Source organism: Cherax quadricarinatus, chromosome 14 (assembly GCF_038502225.1).
Source record: "Cherax quadricarinatus isolate ZL_2023a chromosome 14, ASM3850222v1, whole genome shotgun sequence".
NCBI lineage: Eukaryota > Metazoa > Arthropoda > Malacostraca > Decapoda > Parastacidae > Cherax > Cherax quadricarinatus.
The window spans coordinates 2,701,486-2,718,997 of record NC_091305.1 but is presented as its reverse complement, the minus strand read 5'-3'; the positions used below and the strand labels follow the sequence as shown (position 1 = coordinate 2,718,997).

General features: G+C 47.2%; 1 protein-coding gene across 1 annotated transcript in view; it reads left to right on the top strand.

Moving 5' to 3' along the window:
- The first annotated feature begins 1,621 nt into the window (after window positions 1-1,621).
- Window positions 1,622-17,512, top strand: part of LOC128696142 (tubulin alpha chain) — a 31,568-nt gene continuing 15,677 nt past the window's right edge. The window contains exon 1 of the mRNA XM_053787266.2: window positions 1,622-1,763. Coding sequence (XP_053643241.1) covers window positions 1,761-1,763 — 3 coding nt within the window. The 5' untranslated portion in view covers window positions 1,622-1,760. The remainder of the gene's footprint in view (window positions 1,764-17,512) is intronic.

Genomic DNA, 17,512 nt, shown 5'->3' with positions numbered 1-17,512 from the left:
ATTATTATTTTGGGGATGCGCTCAGCTCTTAAAGTTCACACAGCGCCTTGGGAATAGAAGGTAATCATGTTAAATACGAGTAAGGAGAAGGTAACACCTATTCCATGATTTAAAAGCACTGCAGCATTGAGGCACCGACTCTCCCATGAAAGGAGCTTCTAGGAAACTCTTGCTGCTGAAGACTGAAAGTCACAGTTCTGTGACTGGAACTTAATACATTTCAGTGGTGTTGTATATTGTGAGTATGCTTAAAAGACACATTATGAGGTTTATGACATTATACTGAGAAGATGTTTCGCCCACCAGAAACTTAATTTCCAGGCAAAGGGACTGTTTACCTCGTCTTTTACTATCTCACGTTTCACCAAGGAGTAACGGTCCTCTACAAATAGTCGATTTCTCCCACTTCTATTATCAATCCTCTCGATCAACCTTACCAAGATTTTATATTTATCTTTTTTTTTACTCAGGGTCTTGTCATCATCTTTTCAGCAAGGCACTTAAAAAATAGAAATATTATTGGGGCAAGTACCAGTCCTTGTGGCAGCCCATTGTTGACATTACCCCATGAAAGTACTTTTAACTCTTTTTCTGTGTTCCCATTTACCTTTCCAACAAATGTTTTGCTTTATCAACTACGGTAGTTTGTCTTTCTGTCTCCCATATGTCTCGTGATTTTCATGTTAGTCTTTCACGAAGAACTCTATCCGAAGCTTATTTCAGATGTGAATCACTGCGGTCTGCCAGTTCATTTCTTTCTCGAATATTTCCCTTGGCTCTGTCGCAGCAGCTTAAGCTTAATCGAGTTGATATACACAAGCTGGTGATCTAAAATGGAAATTATTTGCTAGTTAGTAGTTGACTGCTTTTCAGAATGTTTTATACATTTTTTCTTAAACGCTTTATCCAGTGTTTTCACAACATCTCTTGTCAACAAGACGGATCTAAAGTCAAAGACGCGAGGGAAAGATACAGTGAGGGTCAAAGACCTGCCTTACAATTTCTAGTAGCTTTCAGCCTCACATTCTTATAAGAACGATGGTGGTGTCTCCTCTGTTCGTATTCTTGTTTACTTGCCGATAGTTAGTATAACTTTTACATATTCTTTTTTTGGATATTTCAGTGTTCTCCACTGAAGTATGTATTGTGAGTTTTAAATTGCAGAATCTAAGGTCCCCCTTTTCTGTTAACACAGTCTGGATGCACAAATTTAGTACCTCTCGGATGCCCTACACTTCGACGATTTGTTCTTCGTTATAAATTGTTTGCATGTTGTAAGGGTTAAACTACTGTACTTGAATTACAACTCATTCATCAAATGGATTGTTTTTTCTGCAAGTTGGAGTTAAGGTTAGCCTTACATTCTTATCTTTTTCAGTGAGTAACAAAAGATTGCAATCCTCATAGATTAGAAAATGTTCAATAAGTTAGTGGTTATCAAAGGCACTTGTCGTAGACACTTGGTGGCCTGGGTGTGTGTGTATGTGTGTGTGTGTGCATGCGTGTATGTGTGTGTGTGTGTGTAGGCGTGGGCACAACACTTCTCTCCACCAAAGTAGAGGCCGGGTCGATGCCGTGGCAACAACGACAGGTGGTCACTGTTGGCACGGGTGTTGAGAGAGCACCATCGCGTAGCTCCCGCAACCTCTGCCACCCTCCACCACCATCCTGCCACCCGCCTGCCTCTCCATCTGCTGACCCTGCTGCCTTCCGCAGCTCCAGCCCCGGACTGCTGAACACAGCATCGCTATACAGCGAAAATGGTATTTACTGTGCGTAGTTCAGCGTTTAATTTCCACATCTGTGTTTCAAGTGAAGTCCGCTACTCTGCCTGCCTTGTGTCCCATCTACACTACATTTATAGAGTTAATGTTTCGTATATAGTTCTTGCCTTATCAGCTCCTGCATAGGTGGAAGAGGCAGCGAGGCGCCGACCAATTAGTGAAAAGACACTTAAAGCAGCGTTAACCTTTTTTTTTTTTTTTGACGACATTTCACTCTAGGGAAACTTTATCAAGTTATATTTTCAAGTTATATTAAGTTATAAAGCTTCCCTTAAACGAAATATTGTTATAATGAAGGCTTATGTTGTTTTATTACTTCTCTTCATCAAGTTTTTCCTGTTAAAATTTAATCCCCCACCTTGTCACGTCTTCATCCTAGGCCACACCAAAGGCCTCGAGTTTTATAGGCTCGGCAGAGTATTTACACAAGAATTTTGCCAGGACGTTATTGACTGTATTTGTGAAGTAATTCACTTCTTCCTCGTCTGGAGGCTAACGAAAGAGATATCGAGACCGGGTGTGAGACGCTCCTTCTGGTCGCTTCGCCTACACACTTCCGCCAACAGACTTTACGCTACGCTTCAGATCAGAGGAAACGTGATAGTTGAAGCTGTTTCAATTACGAGATTCCACTGGCTAAAATGTTCCCATTTGAGGTGTTTGAAGTTGAAGCGACTGAGTTTAAGGAGTTGAGAGGAAGGATGTTGTATCACCGATCTATAACACAGATCTGGTCTTTAAGATTCCACTAGAGGGCCAGCTACTGTAGCTGAAGAGCCGTGTTAGTTAAAGACTTTCAAGCCTTCTCCTTTTCTCATGACCTACATCAGTTATTATGTCCTCGTGCGGATATTTTCACTGTGGGTAAAAGTGTACAAGAAAAAGATATTAGAGTTGTTTAAACATAAGATGTCAGAACGTTTTAGGGTAAACATTACGAAGGTGACTCACTGAATGAAATAGTGAATGTAAACATTATAACAGTGGCTACTTGGGGCCATTTGATGAAGCTACAGATAACTGAAGCTGTCGGAGGGTGACTGATGGTCTTGATAATGACTGATGACGTTGAAAAAGACTGATGACCTTAAAAACGGCTGGTTTACCTGGAGTTTACCTGGAGAGAGTTCCGGGGGTCAACGCCCCCGCGGCCCGGACTGGTGACTTGGAAAATAAAACACATACTGGTAACCATATAATATTGAAAGATGTTTTCATCAAATCATTATATAATACCCTTGAAAATGCATCCCAGTTCTCGTTGTTTACCCTGGGGTTTGCTACTTTCCCTGAGACTTGTCACAATGTCTGGGACTTACCACACTCCCAAAAACTTTTCACGCTCTCTATGACATTTCACACTACTCTGGAACCTGTCATTCCCACTGGGACTTGCCTCCCCCCCCAGGGGATTTCGCATATCATCTGGGACCTGTCACGCTCCCCAGAAGCTGTCACACTCCCCGGTGGCCTTCGTGGCAACAGTTCCCACAACGGAGCTTCAACACGTTACCAAAACTTGTAACGATTGCCGATGGAGGCGCTGCCAAGGAACCTGTTACCAGGAGGGAAGAAACAAGTGTCGCATTCTTCAAATGTGGTTCACGCTGTCAGTGCCAATTAGTGCCTGTGTGTGTCAACACTATCCCTCCCCTCCTCCGAGTGTCCTACACTTTCAGTGCCAATTAGAGCCTGTGAGTCAGCACTATAAACCATTCCTTGTGTCCTCCACAGGCATGCAGTAATGCATGCGATATTTGTTTTTCTACATGTATATTATGCAGAAGCTAAAGTCTTGACAATTTGCAGTTGTTGTATTTTAAGAATATTAAGGACATGGCATAATACGTACTTTAAGTCTCGACATTTTACAAACGTTAAGTACGGGCTTGACGGTCTACGACCATCGAGACCTTGAAATTCGTGCGTCATCTTAGTGCTGTATGTCATCTTGTTTACTGAAGCGTCGTTATCAATGAATTCAATGAGTCACCGGGTACGGAAAACTGAATTTGGAATACGATTACATAACTCAATCTCGGAGTACGATAGTAGCTTTGAGCTTCTTGCTACATTTCCGTGGGTCCTCTTTGTTATAAAGATAAAATAATCCCCTAGGGTGATAATCCCTCAGTGCCTAGACTCTACTTCGCTTCGAGTTCAGTAAATCCCAGAGTTCTCAACGTGCTCTCTCTCTCTCTCTCTCTCTCTCTCTCTCTCTCTCTCTAGGTCACTGATTGTATCTATCGAGTACAATGACCTCCATTCCCCCACTCACGGCCATCCCCCCATCTACCTCATCACCCCTTACCACTTTGCCCTCATACAAAGTATGACAATAAGTACGGCTGTTTGTCAATAGCGCCCTTTGCATGGAAATACCAGAAGTCCCCTTTTATTTTGGTCTTGGTGTCCTAGAATGAACTTTCACGAAATTATTTCCCCAAATTTCATGTTTTAAGAGCTACCTTCTGTCCTAAACCCGTCTACTGTACTAGATATGAACGCATCTCACCTTCTCTTTCACCAAACGATTAACGAGCCTTCGAAAAAATGGTCTCTATATATTATTTTCAGTCTAGAGATAAAAGGATTACGAATAAACGGTGGTTTTGAGGAGAATCAATAGTGATGAATATTGTATTATGCTGGAGTTGCGGCTCTTAGGTGTGTGTGTGTGTGTGCGTGCTCACTTAATTGTGGTTGAAGGGGTCGATTCATAGCTCTTGGCCCAGCCTTTTCACTGGCCTCTACTAGGTCACTCTTCCTGATCTATGAGCTTTATCATACTTCTTCTTAAAGCCTCCACTACGTCACTTCCCAGACTATTCCACTTCCTGACAACTCTGTGACTGAAAAATACTTCCTAACATCCCTGTGATTTATCTGAGTCTTATTTGTGTGTGTGTGTGTGTGCCAGCGCGAGTGTGCTCAATCATTTCTGCAGGTGCTGAGCTCTAAACTCTTGGACTCTTTCTTTGCACATCGATTAAAGCAGTGTGGCTGGCTTACTTCCTGCTCTTCTGGTCTCTCTTACATCAACTTTGAAATCCATGTATTGAATCGGCCTCCAATACAACCCTTCCTAATGCATTCCATTTGAACAAATTTCTTATTTTCCTTTGGATAATTTGTACTCATAACTTCGAGTGGTATCCTCACGTCCTTTTTCCTCTCTCTCTCCAAACAGTTTGCATCTTTCACCTTTGTCTCTGTAATTACGTTTTTGTAATGGCCTCTTTGTAGCGACATGAATAAAGGTTGAGTGTGTGTATGTAAATGGCAATTTGGAAATCTACATGATTCGTGTTTCTCGGTTCTGCGCTCCAGTGAGTTGCCCATCTGTTTTAACTTCATGTTTTGATATCATGTGGGAGTTCGATACGTGGATTAGGGTAGAAATACTCACGTAGGCTGTTATACGTATAATTACTGTTATGTGGACAGAGCTCTTGCCAGCCGTACCTCCCAAAACTGCTGATGCCGTAAGATCCTTTGTGGGCTTAGCAGGTTTTTATAGATCTTTCATTGCCAATTTTTCTTCCATAGCTGTTCCTCTAACTGAGTTGCTTAAGAAAGATGCTCCTTTTGTTTGGACCTTCCGTCAAGAAAGAGCATTCCAAACTCTAAAAGAAAAGCTAACATCTGCTCCAATTTTGAAATTTCCAGATTTTTCTAAGCCCTTCTATCTGACAACTGATGCTAGTTCAATTGGCATAGGTGCCGTACTAGCTCAGAAGACCGATGGCAAGTACAACGCAGTTGCATTTGCTAGCCGAGTCCTTACAAAGGCTGAACGTAATTATACAGTAACTGAGCAAGAAGCTTTAGCAATAGTATGGTCTTTAAAGCATTTCCGAGACATTATTTATCAGTACTCTGTTCATGTCTTGACAGATCATGCTCCACTGATACCCTTATTCCAGAACAAACAACCTACTGGAAGGTTAGCTAGATGGACCTTGACTATCCAAGAGTTCAATCCCACCGCTGCCACCATTTATCATGTGGGAGTTCGATACGTGGATTAGGGTAGAAATACTCACGTAGGCTGTTATACGTATAATTACTGTTATGTGGACAGAGCTCTTGCCAGCCGTACCTATCTCCTTGGTTACACTCGTAAAACTGACTAGCCGGCTGGCCAGTACCCCGTAGTGGGTGTTTTGAAATAGTGTCAGCTCAGCACAATATGAAGACCGTGACTCAAGACGGTTGGTCGTTGAGTCAACGGACGGTTACTGGTAACTGGTTACTACTGAGACTGGTAACTGGTTACTACTACTGAGATTGAGACCGTGGGAACCACACCAAAGATTGTGGGAACCACACTAAAGGCTGTAGGAATCACACTAAAGACTGTGGGAACCACGCTAAAGACTGTGGGAACCACACTAAAGACTGTAGGAATCATGCTAAAGACTGTGGGAACCACAATAAAGACTGTGGGAACCACACTAAAGACTGTAGGAACCACACTAAAGACTGTGGAAACCACACCAGTGACTGTGCTAGCTACATCAGAGACTGTGGGAACCACACCAGAAGTGTGGGAAACACACCAGTGACTGTGCTAACTACATCAGAGACTGTGGGAACCACACCAGAAGTGTGGGAACCACACCAGTGACTGTGCTAACTACATCAGAGACTGTGGGAGCCACACCAGAAGTGTGGGAACCACACCAGTGACTGTGCTAACTACATCAGAGACTGTGGGAATCACAGTAAAGACTGTGGGAATCACACCAGAACTGTGAGAACCACACCAGAACCGTGGGAACTACACCAGAACTGTGGAAGCACACAAGAGACTGGAAACCACACCAGAACTGTGGGAAGTACACCAGAACTGTGGGAAGTACACCAGGAACTGCGGGAACCACATCAGAATCACATATTTCAACTCTGGGATATGTGATTCTGGTGTGGTGGGTGTGGGTACTAGCGTAGGTATTGGTTTGGTGTAGGTGTTACTGTGGGCGCCGACGTGAGTAATGATGTGAGTGTGGGCGAGATGTATTGCAAGATTGAAAGGAACATGGAAAGTTTGTGAGTAATTACCGCAACTGTTTGCGGTAAATGAAGAGAATATTCACTCCAATGATTGGTAATAATCGTTGAACACTGACCTAAAACTTTTCTCGTTTATTCTTTTCCTTCCACCACCTTCATCCTCTTCCCTTCCACCACCTTCATCCTCTTCCCTTCCCCCACCTTCATCCTCTTCCCCTCCTCACTCCTCATTCTCTCCTTTCCTGTCTCTTCTCTTTCGCTAGTCCCCATTTTTATCTCATCTCCTCTCTCGCCAAGTTGTTTCTGTCTCTACCTACCTACCAGCCTACCTGTCTACCTACCTACCTACTAGATTACCTATCTACCTATCTATCTACCTACCAACCTACCTACCTATCTACCTACCTACCTATCTACCTACCTATCTACCTTCCAACCTACCTACCTATCTACCTACCTACCTATCTCTCTACCTGTCTACCTACCAACCTACCTACCTACCTACCTACCTACCTACCTGCCTATCTACCTACCTATCCACCTACCCACCTACCTACCTACCTACCTATCTACTTACCTAACTACATTACTCCTGCGGACGATGGGCAAACATACGCCATGAGAAATAATAACAAAATAACATCATAAACATGCAAAACAACGACATAAACAAATAAAAAAGATGTCTTAATAGGAGAAATGGAATATTCCAATGGCTTCAACAAGAAATCCAAACGTATTTCCTCGTCTCCTTTGTATTTATGTACTTGTCCGAGGCTGTGGGTCCCCACAATCTGCGCTAGAGGTTCCTCCGCCAGCTGTATTAAAAACAAAAGACAGACAACGATATTAACAATTAAGTCTATGCGAGTCCAAGAAACTAGCATTTCTAAAGTTAGCAAATACATTATTGTTTGGTGTCGTTGTGCTTTTGTTTGTCGTGTTGTAGCTGAGGCAGTGTATGCGCGTCGCTCTCTCGGCTCTCTAGGTGAACTTTCAGCTTGAACGACCGGATATCAGCGTAGGTTTTCTGGAGAGATTAGTCGCATTGTTTAAACGGACGTCACGATGTGTTTAGAGGGACACTACAAAGCGTCTTAAAGGGACGCAACGAATAGTTTGACTGGACTCCACTAGCCGTTTAAAGAAACGCTACGAAACTATTAAAGGGACAATAGCAAACGTTTAGAAAGACTCAAGAAGAGTTTAATGGGACAACACGAAGCATTTTAAGGGACACTACGAAACGTGCAGATATTCCAAGGTCATTCCACCATTTGATGATGGTGGAGGAGATAGGAGGTAGGAGTGTAAGGGTAGGAGGGAAAAGGGTAAGAATAGGGGGGAGGAGGGCAGGGGAAGGAGGGATGGAAGAAAGGAGGAGGATGGAATGGGAGTGGCAGTAGAGTCGAGGGATGGAAAGAGGAGAGTGATGTTTGCTGGTTATCTATCACCTCCCCTCATTCCTCCCCCTCTCCTTCCCCTCACACTCCTTCCTCTCCCCTTTTACTCCTTTCCCCTCGCCCTCTCCCCCTCACCCTCTCCCCCAACAGGTTTCCCCCTTCCCCCACTCATCATCGACCCATGGCCTTCACAGTCCCCCAAAATGATTACCACACTGTGCTTAATAGTACAACACACGCCCTGCCCTCACATGTGCCACGAATTGTTCGTAATTACCTCTTTGTAATTAACCTCTTTTTTTTTTCTTTTGCCTTGAGGAAGGAAGGTGGTGAGCTTTAACTTTCGATCACTCCTTTTAACTTGTGCTTAAAGAGAAGATACAGGAATTTCACTATATATAGAACTGTATCAGGTCAATACACTCTAATTCTGCACCATTATGTCGGTAGTTTGAGTTTGTGTAAAAAAAAATTCATTGCCTAACTTTATTTAATTTTTATAGTATTTGCGTTTAAATTTATATTAATAGTCAGCGTCTGCTGTGTCACTATCTTGTTCGTAGCATTGTTTTGCAGCTCTTACCCAGAATAAAGGTTTCTTGACGTTTCTGTGGCTCTGCTGACTGTGTAGTGTCCACACGTGTTCTGCTCTTCTTACACTGGCAAAGATTCTTTCTTGTTTTGTCTGTGCCCCGGTATTTTGTATGTCGTGATTATATCCACTTTTTGTTGATCTCTCCTCCAACGTCAAGCTTCTTCTCGTAACTCTGGCCTCTTACCTCTGGTAGCAAAGGAAGTTTTTCCTTCCAAGATTTTAGAGCTTTGTAACAGATCTTGGTTCCTAATTACTCTGTGACGATAGTACATACACCCTTGGTACCTACTTCACATTAGTGACTTGACAAGAATAGGAGAGAATTTCATTTAACATTCAATCGGTGTAAGTTTCCAGAAACTATCATACTCTCAGACAAAGAAAATCCGAGCCTCTTGGCTGAGATCAAACCCTCTTAAAATCTCAGAAAGACATTGAGGAAATACATGGTCAAACTCTCAACTTTCTGAAACAATTAGAGGTTGCTGTTATATTTTTCAACGAGTCTTAATGAAACGAAGACCCGCCACTGGCTCCTGAAGGAGGGTTGGTTTTGTACTAGTGGTTGACCCTCCCGTCCCAGGCGTGGGATGTTGAAGCCCAGGTGGTGGGATACGATGATTTAAGAGTACCAATGTAATAAAGGATTGTACTCATTATATCGTGCTCTAATTTACATCTTTTCAAGCAGTTGCTGTCTGGATACGAGTCAGGGCTCTGGGATCTATACAATAAAGCATCAACAAAATTTGGTGCCATTGGAGGAGAGTGATGCGTGTGTATGTACATTTCCCTGTATTCTCTATTAGTTTATTCTTAGTCTCATGACTTTATTTCTTTACTCACTGTGAGTTTATTCCTCGCCTCGTGACTCGTAATTAGCGTCGCTGGAGCAACACACAACTAACGCACACGCACGTGACTCAAGCTTATGACAACGTTTCGGTCCGAAAAGTTATATCAAGTTTCAGTTTCCGACGTGTGGGTTGTGTTACGTACAATGACACAGTTGCAACTAACGTCGCATTAGTTGCAGTTGTGTAATGATCTTGTTAATGGTCCCAGTGCTACTTCCTCCCTAGAAACGAAAAATCATGGATAAATGCTCTCTTTATGTCGCAGAGGAATTGAACCACTTCTCGCGACTCTTCGTATCATTTTCTGTCAGTACTGGGAGCGTCTGGAAACACTTGACTTGTACTCACTGGAGCGCAGGCGAGAGAGATATATCATAATCTACACCTGGAAGATTCAGGAGGGACTGGTCCCTAATCTGCACACAGAAATCACTCCCTACGAAAGCAAAAGACTTGACAGGCGATGCAACATACCCCCAGTGAAAAGTAGGGGCGTCACTGGTACACTAAGAGAAAACACAATAAGTGTCCGGAGCTCAAGACTGTTCAACAGCCTCCCTCCAGCCATAAGAACCCTGGTTGTCTTGAAGAGGGAGCTGGATAGATACCTAAAGTCAGTGCCGGATCAGCCGGGCTGTGGTTCTTACATTGGACTACGTGTGGCCAGCAATATCAGCCTCGTTGATCAGGCCCTGATCCACCAGGAGACCTGATCATGGACCGGGACGCTGGGGCGTTGATCCCCGGAATACCCTCCAGGTAGACTCCAGGTAGTCACTGGACCACCGTAATCCAATATTTTATCGGGAATGTTAATAGAGTTAGAAAATACATATGCTATCTCCTCTTTAAGCGACCCACTACTCTGGAAAAATCGAATTCTCGCGTAAACCAAAAGACTTGAAGCTCGTCTGCTGACACAGCAAATATATAGGTGGTTATTAAGAGATAGACAGATACACACATTATTGAGCGTAAACTGTTGCAGGTTAATTTGTTTGGTAATCGCTATATGAAGCAGGGACATATCTGCGTTTTGGGGAGTAGGCCTAGCCCTCATCGCCCCCAAGCCCACACCGCCCCCTAGCGCTCACCGTCCCCAAGCCCTCACCGCCCCCTAGCCCTCACCGCCCCCTAGCCCTCACCGTCCCCTAGCCCTCACCGCCCCCTAGCCCTCACCGCCCCCTATCCCTCACAACACCCTAGCCCTCACAACACCCTAGCCCTCACAACACCCTAGCCTTCACAGCACCCTAGCCCTCACAACACCCTAGCCTTCACAACACCCTAGCCTTCACAACACCCTAGCCTCCACAACTCCCTAGCCTTCACAACACCCTAGCCTTCACAACACCCTAGCCTTCACAACACCCGAGCCTTCAAAACACCCTAGCCTTCACAACACCCTAGCCTTCACAACACCCTAGCCTTCACAACACCCTAGCCTTCACAACACCCTAGCCTTCACAACACCCTAGCTTTCACAACACCCTAGCCTTCACAACACCCTAGCCTTCACAACACCCGAGCCTTCACAACACCCTAGCCTTCACAACACCCTAGCCTTCACAACACCCTAGCCTTCACAACACCCGAGCCTTCACAACACCCTAGCCTTCACAACACCCTAGCCTTCACAACACCCTAGCCTTCACAACACCCTAGCCTTCACAACACCCTAGCCTTCACAACACCCTAGCCTTCACAACACCCTAGCCTTCACAACACCCGAGCCTTCACAACACCCTAGCCTTCACAACACCCTAGCCTTCACAACACCCTAGCCTTCACAACACCCGAGCCTTCACAACACCCTAGCCTTCACAACACCCTAGCCTTCACAACACCCTAGCCTTCACAACACCCTAGCCCTAACCGCTCCATATCCCTCACAACACCCGAGCCTTCACAACACCCTAGCCCTCACAACACCCTAGCCTTCACAACACCCTAGCCTTCACAGCACCCTAGCCTTCACAACAACCTAGCCTTCACAACACCCTAGCCTTCACAACACCCTAGCCTTCACAACACCCTAGCATTCACAACACCCTAGCCCTCACTACACCCTAGCCTTCACAACACCCTAGCCTTCACAACAGCCTAGCCTTCACAACACCCTAGCCTTCACACTACCCTAGCCTTCACAACACCCTAGCCCTCACAACACCCTAGCCTTCACAACACCCTAGCCTTCACAACACCCTAGCCCTAACCGCTCCATATCCCTCACAACACCCGAGCCTTCACAACACCCTAGCCTTCACAACACCCTAGCCTTCACAACACCCTAGCCCTCACCGCTCCATATCCCTCACAACACCCGAGCCTTCACAACACCCTAGCCTTCACAACACCCTAGCCTTCACAACACCCTAGCCCTAACCGCTCCATATCCCTCACAACACCCGAGCCTTCACAACACCCTAGCCTTCACAGCACCCTAGCCTTCACAACACCCTAGCCTTCACAACACCCTAGCCTTCACAACACCCTAGCCTTCACAACACCCTAGCCTTCACAACACCCTAGCCCTAACCGCTCCATATCCCTCACAACACCCGAGCCTTCACAATACCCTAGCCTTCACAACACCATAGCCTTCACAACACCCTAGCATTCACAACACCCTAGTCCTCACTACACCCTAGCCTTCACAACACCCTAGCCTTCACAACACCCTAGCCCTCACTACACCCGAGCCTTCACAACAGCCTAGCCTTCACAACACCCTAGCCTTCACAACACCCTAGCCTTCACAACACCCTAGCCTTCACAACACCCTAGCCCTCACAACACCCTAGCCTTCACAACACCCTAGCCTTCACAACACCCTAGCCCTAACCGCACCGTATCCCTCACAACACCCGAGCCTTCACAACACCCTAGCCTTCACAACACCCTAGCCTTCACAACACCCTAGCCTTCACAACACCCTAGCCTTCACAACACCCTAGCTCTCACAACACCCTAGCCTTCACAACACCCTAGCCTTCACAACACCCTAGCCTTCACAACACCCGAGCCTTCACAACACCCTAGCCTTCACAACACCCTAGCCATCACAACACCCTAGCTCTAACCGCTCCATATCCCTCACAACACCCGAGCCTTCACAACACCCTAGCCTTCACAACACCCGAGCCTTCACAACACCCTAGCCTTCACAACACCCTAGCCCTAACCGCTCCATATCCCTCACAACACCCGAGCCTTCACAACACCCTAGCCTTCACAGCACCCTAGCCTTCACAACACCCTAGCCTTCACAACACCGGAGCCTTCACAATACCCTAGCCTTCACAACACCATAGCCTTCACAACACCCTAGCCTTCACAACACCATAGCCTTCACAACACCCTAGCCCTCACAACACCCTAGCCCTCACAACACCCTAGCCTTCACAACACCCTAGCCTTCACAACACCCTAGCCTTCACAACACCCTAGCCTTCACAACACCCTAGCCTTCACAACACCCTAGCCCTCACAACACCCTAGCCTTCACAACACCCTAGCCTTCACAACACCCTAGCCCTAACCGCTCCATATCCCTCACAACACCCGAGCCTTCACAACACCCTAGCCTTCACAACACCCTAGCCTTCACAACACCCTAGCCCTCACCGCTCCATATCCCTCACAACACCCGAGCCTTCACAACACCCTAGCCTTCACAACACCCTAGCCCTAACCGCTCCATATCCCTCACAACACCCGAGCCTTCACAATACCCTAGCCTTCACAACACCCTAGCCTTCACAACACCCTAGCCTTCACAACACCCTAGCCTTCACAACACCCTAGCCCTCACACCACCCTAGCCTTCACAACACCCTAGCCTTCACAACACCCTAGCCTTCACAACACCCTAGCCTTCACAACACCCTAGCCCTCAACCCACCCTAGCCTTCACAACACCCTAGCCTTCACAACACCCTAGCCCTAACCGCTCCATATCCCTCACAACACCCGAGCCTTCACAACACCCAAGCCTTCACAACACCCTAGCCTTCACAACACCCTAGCCTTCACAGCACCCTAGCCTTCACAACACCCTAGCCCTCACCGCTCCATATCCCTCACAACACCCGAGCCTTCACAACACCCTAGCCTTCACAACACCCTAGCTTTCACAACACCCTAGCCTTCACAACACTCTAGCCTTCACAACACCCTAGACTTCACAACACCCTAGCCTTCACAACACCCTAGCCCTCACAACACCCTAGCTCTCACAACACCCTAGCATTCACAACACCCTAGTCTTCACAACACCCTAGCCTTCACAACACCCTAGCCTTCACAACACCCTAGCCCTCACAACACCCTAGCCTTCACAATACCCTAGCCTTCACAATACCCTAGCCCTAACCGCTCCATATCCCTCACAACATCCGAGCCTTCACAACACCCTAGCCTTCACTACACCCTAGCCCTCACAACACCCTAGCCTTCACAATACCCTAGCCTTCACAACACCCTAGCCCTAACCGCTCCATATCCCTCACAACATCCGAGCCTTCACAATACCCTAGCCTTCACAACACCCTAGCCTCCACAAATCCCTAGCCTTCACAACACCCTAGCCTTCACAATACCCTAGCACTCACCACACCCTAGCCTTCACAACACCCTAGCCTTCACAACATTCTAGCCTTCACAACACACTAGCCTTCACAACACCCTAGCCTTCACAATACCCTAGCCTTCACAACACACTAGCCTTCACAACACCCTAGCCCTCACAAAACCCTAACCTTCACAAAACCCTAGCCTTCACAACACCCTAGCCTTCACAACGCTCTAGCCTTCAGAACACCCTAGCCTTCAGAACACCCTAGCCTTCACAACACCCTAGCGTTCACAACACCCTAGCCTTCACAACACCCTAGCCTTCAAAACACCCTAGCCTTTACAACACCCTAGCCTTCACAACACCCTAGCCCTCACAACAGCCTAGCCTTCACAACACCCTAGCCCTCACAACACCCTAGCTTTCACAATACCCTAGCCTTCACAACACCCTAGCCTTCACAACACCCTAGCCCTCACAACACCCTAGCCTTCACAACACCCTAGCCCTCACAACACCCTAGCCTTCACAATACCCTAGCCTTCACAACACCCTAGCCTTTACAACACCCTAGCCCTCACAACACCCTAGCCTTCACAACACCCTAGCCTTCACAACACCCTAGCCTTCACAATACCCTAGCCTTCACAACACCCTAGCCTTCACAACACCCTAGCCTTCACAACACCCTAGCCTTCACAACACCCTAGCCCTCACAACACCCTAGCCTTCACAACACCCTAGCCTTCACAACACCCTAGCGTTTACAACACCCTAGCCTTCACAACATCCTTGCCTTCACAACACCCTAGCCTTCACAACACCCTAGCCTTCACAACACCCTAGCCTTCACAACACCCTAGCCTTCGCAACACCCTAGCCTCCACAACTCCCTAGCCTTTACAACACCCTAGCCTTCACAATACCCTAGCACTCACCACACCCTAGCCTTCACAACACCCTAGCCTTCGCAACACCCTAGCCTTCACAACACCCTAGCCTTCACAACACATTAGCCTTCACAACACCCTAGCCTTCACAACACCCTAGCCTTCACAACACCCTAACCTTCACAACACCCTAGCCTTCACAACACCCTAGCCTTCACAACACCCTAGCCTTCAGAACACCCTAGCCTTCGCAACATCCTAGCCTTCACAACACCCTAGCCTTCACAACACCCTAGCCTTCACAATACCCTAGCCTTCACAACACCCTAGCCTTCACAACACCCTAGCCTTCAAAACACCCTAGCCTTCACAACACCCTAGCCTTCACAACACCCTAGCGTTCACAACACCCTAGCCTTCACAACACCCTAGCCTTCAAAACACCCTAGCCTTTACAACACCCTAGCCTTCACAACACCCTAGCCCTCACAACAGCCTAGCCTTCACAACACCCTAGCCCTCACAACACCCTAGCTTTCACAATACCCTAGCCTTCACAACACCCTAGCCTTCACAACACCCTAGCCCTCACAACACCCTAGCCTTCACAACACCCTAGCCCTCACAACACCCTAGCCTTCACAATACCCTAGCCTTCACAACACCCTAGCCTTTACAACACCCTAGCCCTCACAACACCCTAGCCTTCACAACACCCTAGCCTTCACAACACCCTAGCCTTCACAATACCCTAGCCTTCACAACACCCTAGCCTTCACAACACCCTAGCCTTCACAACACCCTAGCCTTCACAACACCCTAGCCCTCACAACACCCTAGCCTTCACAACACCCTAGCCTTCACAACACCCTAGCGTTTACAACACCCTAGCCTTCACAACATCCTTGCCTTCACAACACCCTAGCCTTCACAACACCCTAGCCTTCACAACACCCTAGCCTTCACAACACCCTAGCCTTCGCAACACCCTAGCCTCCACAACTCCCTAGCCTTTACAACACCCTAGCCTTCACAATACCCTAGCACTCACCACACCCTAGCCTTCACAACACCCTAGCCTTCGCAACACCCTAGCCTTCACAACACCCTAGCCTTCACAACACATTAGCCTTCACAACACCCTAGCCTTCACAACACCCTAGCCTTCACAACACCCTAACCTTCACAACACCCTAGCCTTCACAACACCCTAGCCTTCACAACACCCTAGCCTTCAGAACACCCTAGCCTTCGCAACATCCTAGCCTTCACAACACCCTAGCCTTCACAACACCCTAGCCTTCACAATACCCTAGCCTTCACAACACCCTAGCCTTCACAACACCCTAGCCTTCAAAACACCCTAGCCTTCACAACACCCTAGCCTTCACAACATCCTAGCCTTCACAACACCCTAACCTTCACAAAACCCTAGCCTTCACAACACCCTAGCCTTCACAACGCTCTAGCCTTCAGAACACCCTAGTCTTCAGAACACCCTAGCCTTCACAACACCCTAGCCTTCACAACACCCTAGCCTTCACAACACCCTAGCCCTCACAACACCCTAGCCCTCACAACACCCTGGCCTTCACAACACCCTAGCCCTCACAACACCCTAGCTTTCACAATACCCTAGCCTTCACAACACCCTAGCCTTCACAACACCCTAGCCCTCACAACACCCTAGCCTTCACAACACCATAGCCCTCACAACACCCTACACTTCACAATACCCTAGCCTTCACAACACCCTAGCCTTTACAACACCCTAGCCCTCACAACACCCTAACCTTCACAACACCCTAGCCTTCACAACACCCTAGCCTTCACAATAACCTAGCCTTCACAACACCCTAGCCTTCACAACACCCTATCCTTCACAACACCCTAACCTTCACAACACCCTAGCCCTCACAACACCCTAGCCTTCACAACACCCTAGCCTTCACAACACCCTAGCGTTTACAACACCCTAGCCTTCACAACATCCTAGCCTTCACAACACCCTAGCCTTCACAACACCCTAGCCTTCACAACACCCTAGCCTTCACAACACCCTAGCCTTCGCAACACCCTAGCCTCCACAACTCCCTAGCCTTCACAACACCCTAGCCTTCACAATACCCTAGCACTCACCACACCCTAGCCTTCACAACACCCTAGCCTTCACAACACCCTAGCCTTCACAACACCCTAGCCTTCACAACACATTAGCTTTCACAACACCCTAGCCTTCACAACACCCTAGCCCTCACAACACCCTAACCTTCACAACACCCTAGCCTTCACAACACCCTAGCCTTCAGAACACCCTAGCCTTCAGAACACCCTAGCCTTCGCAACATCCTAGCCTTCACAACACCCTAGCCTTCACAACACCCTAGCCTT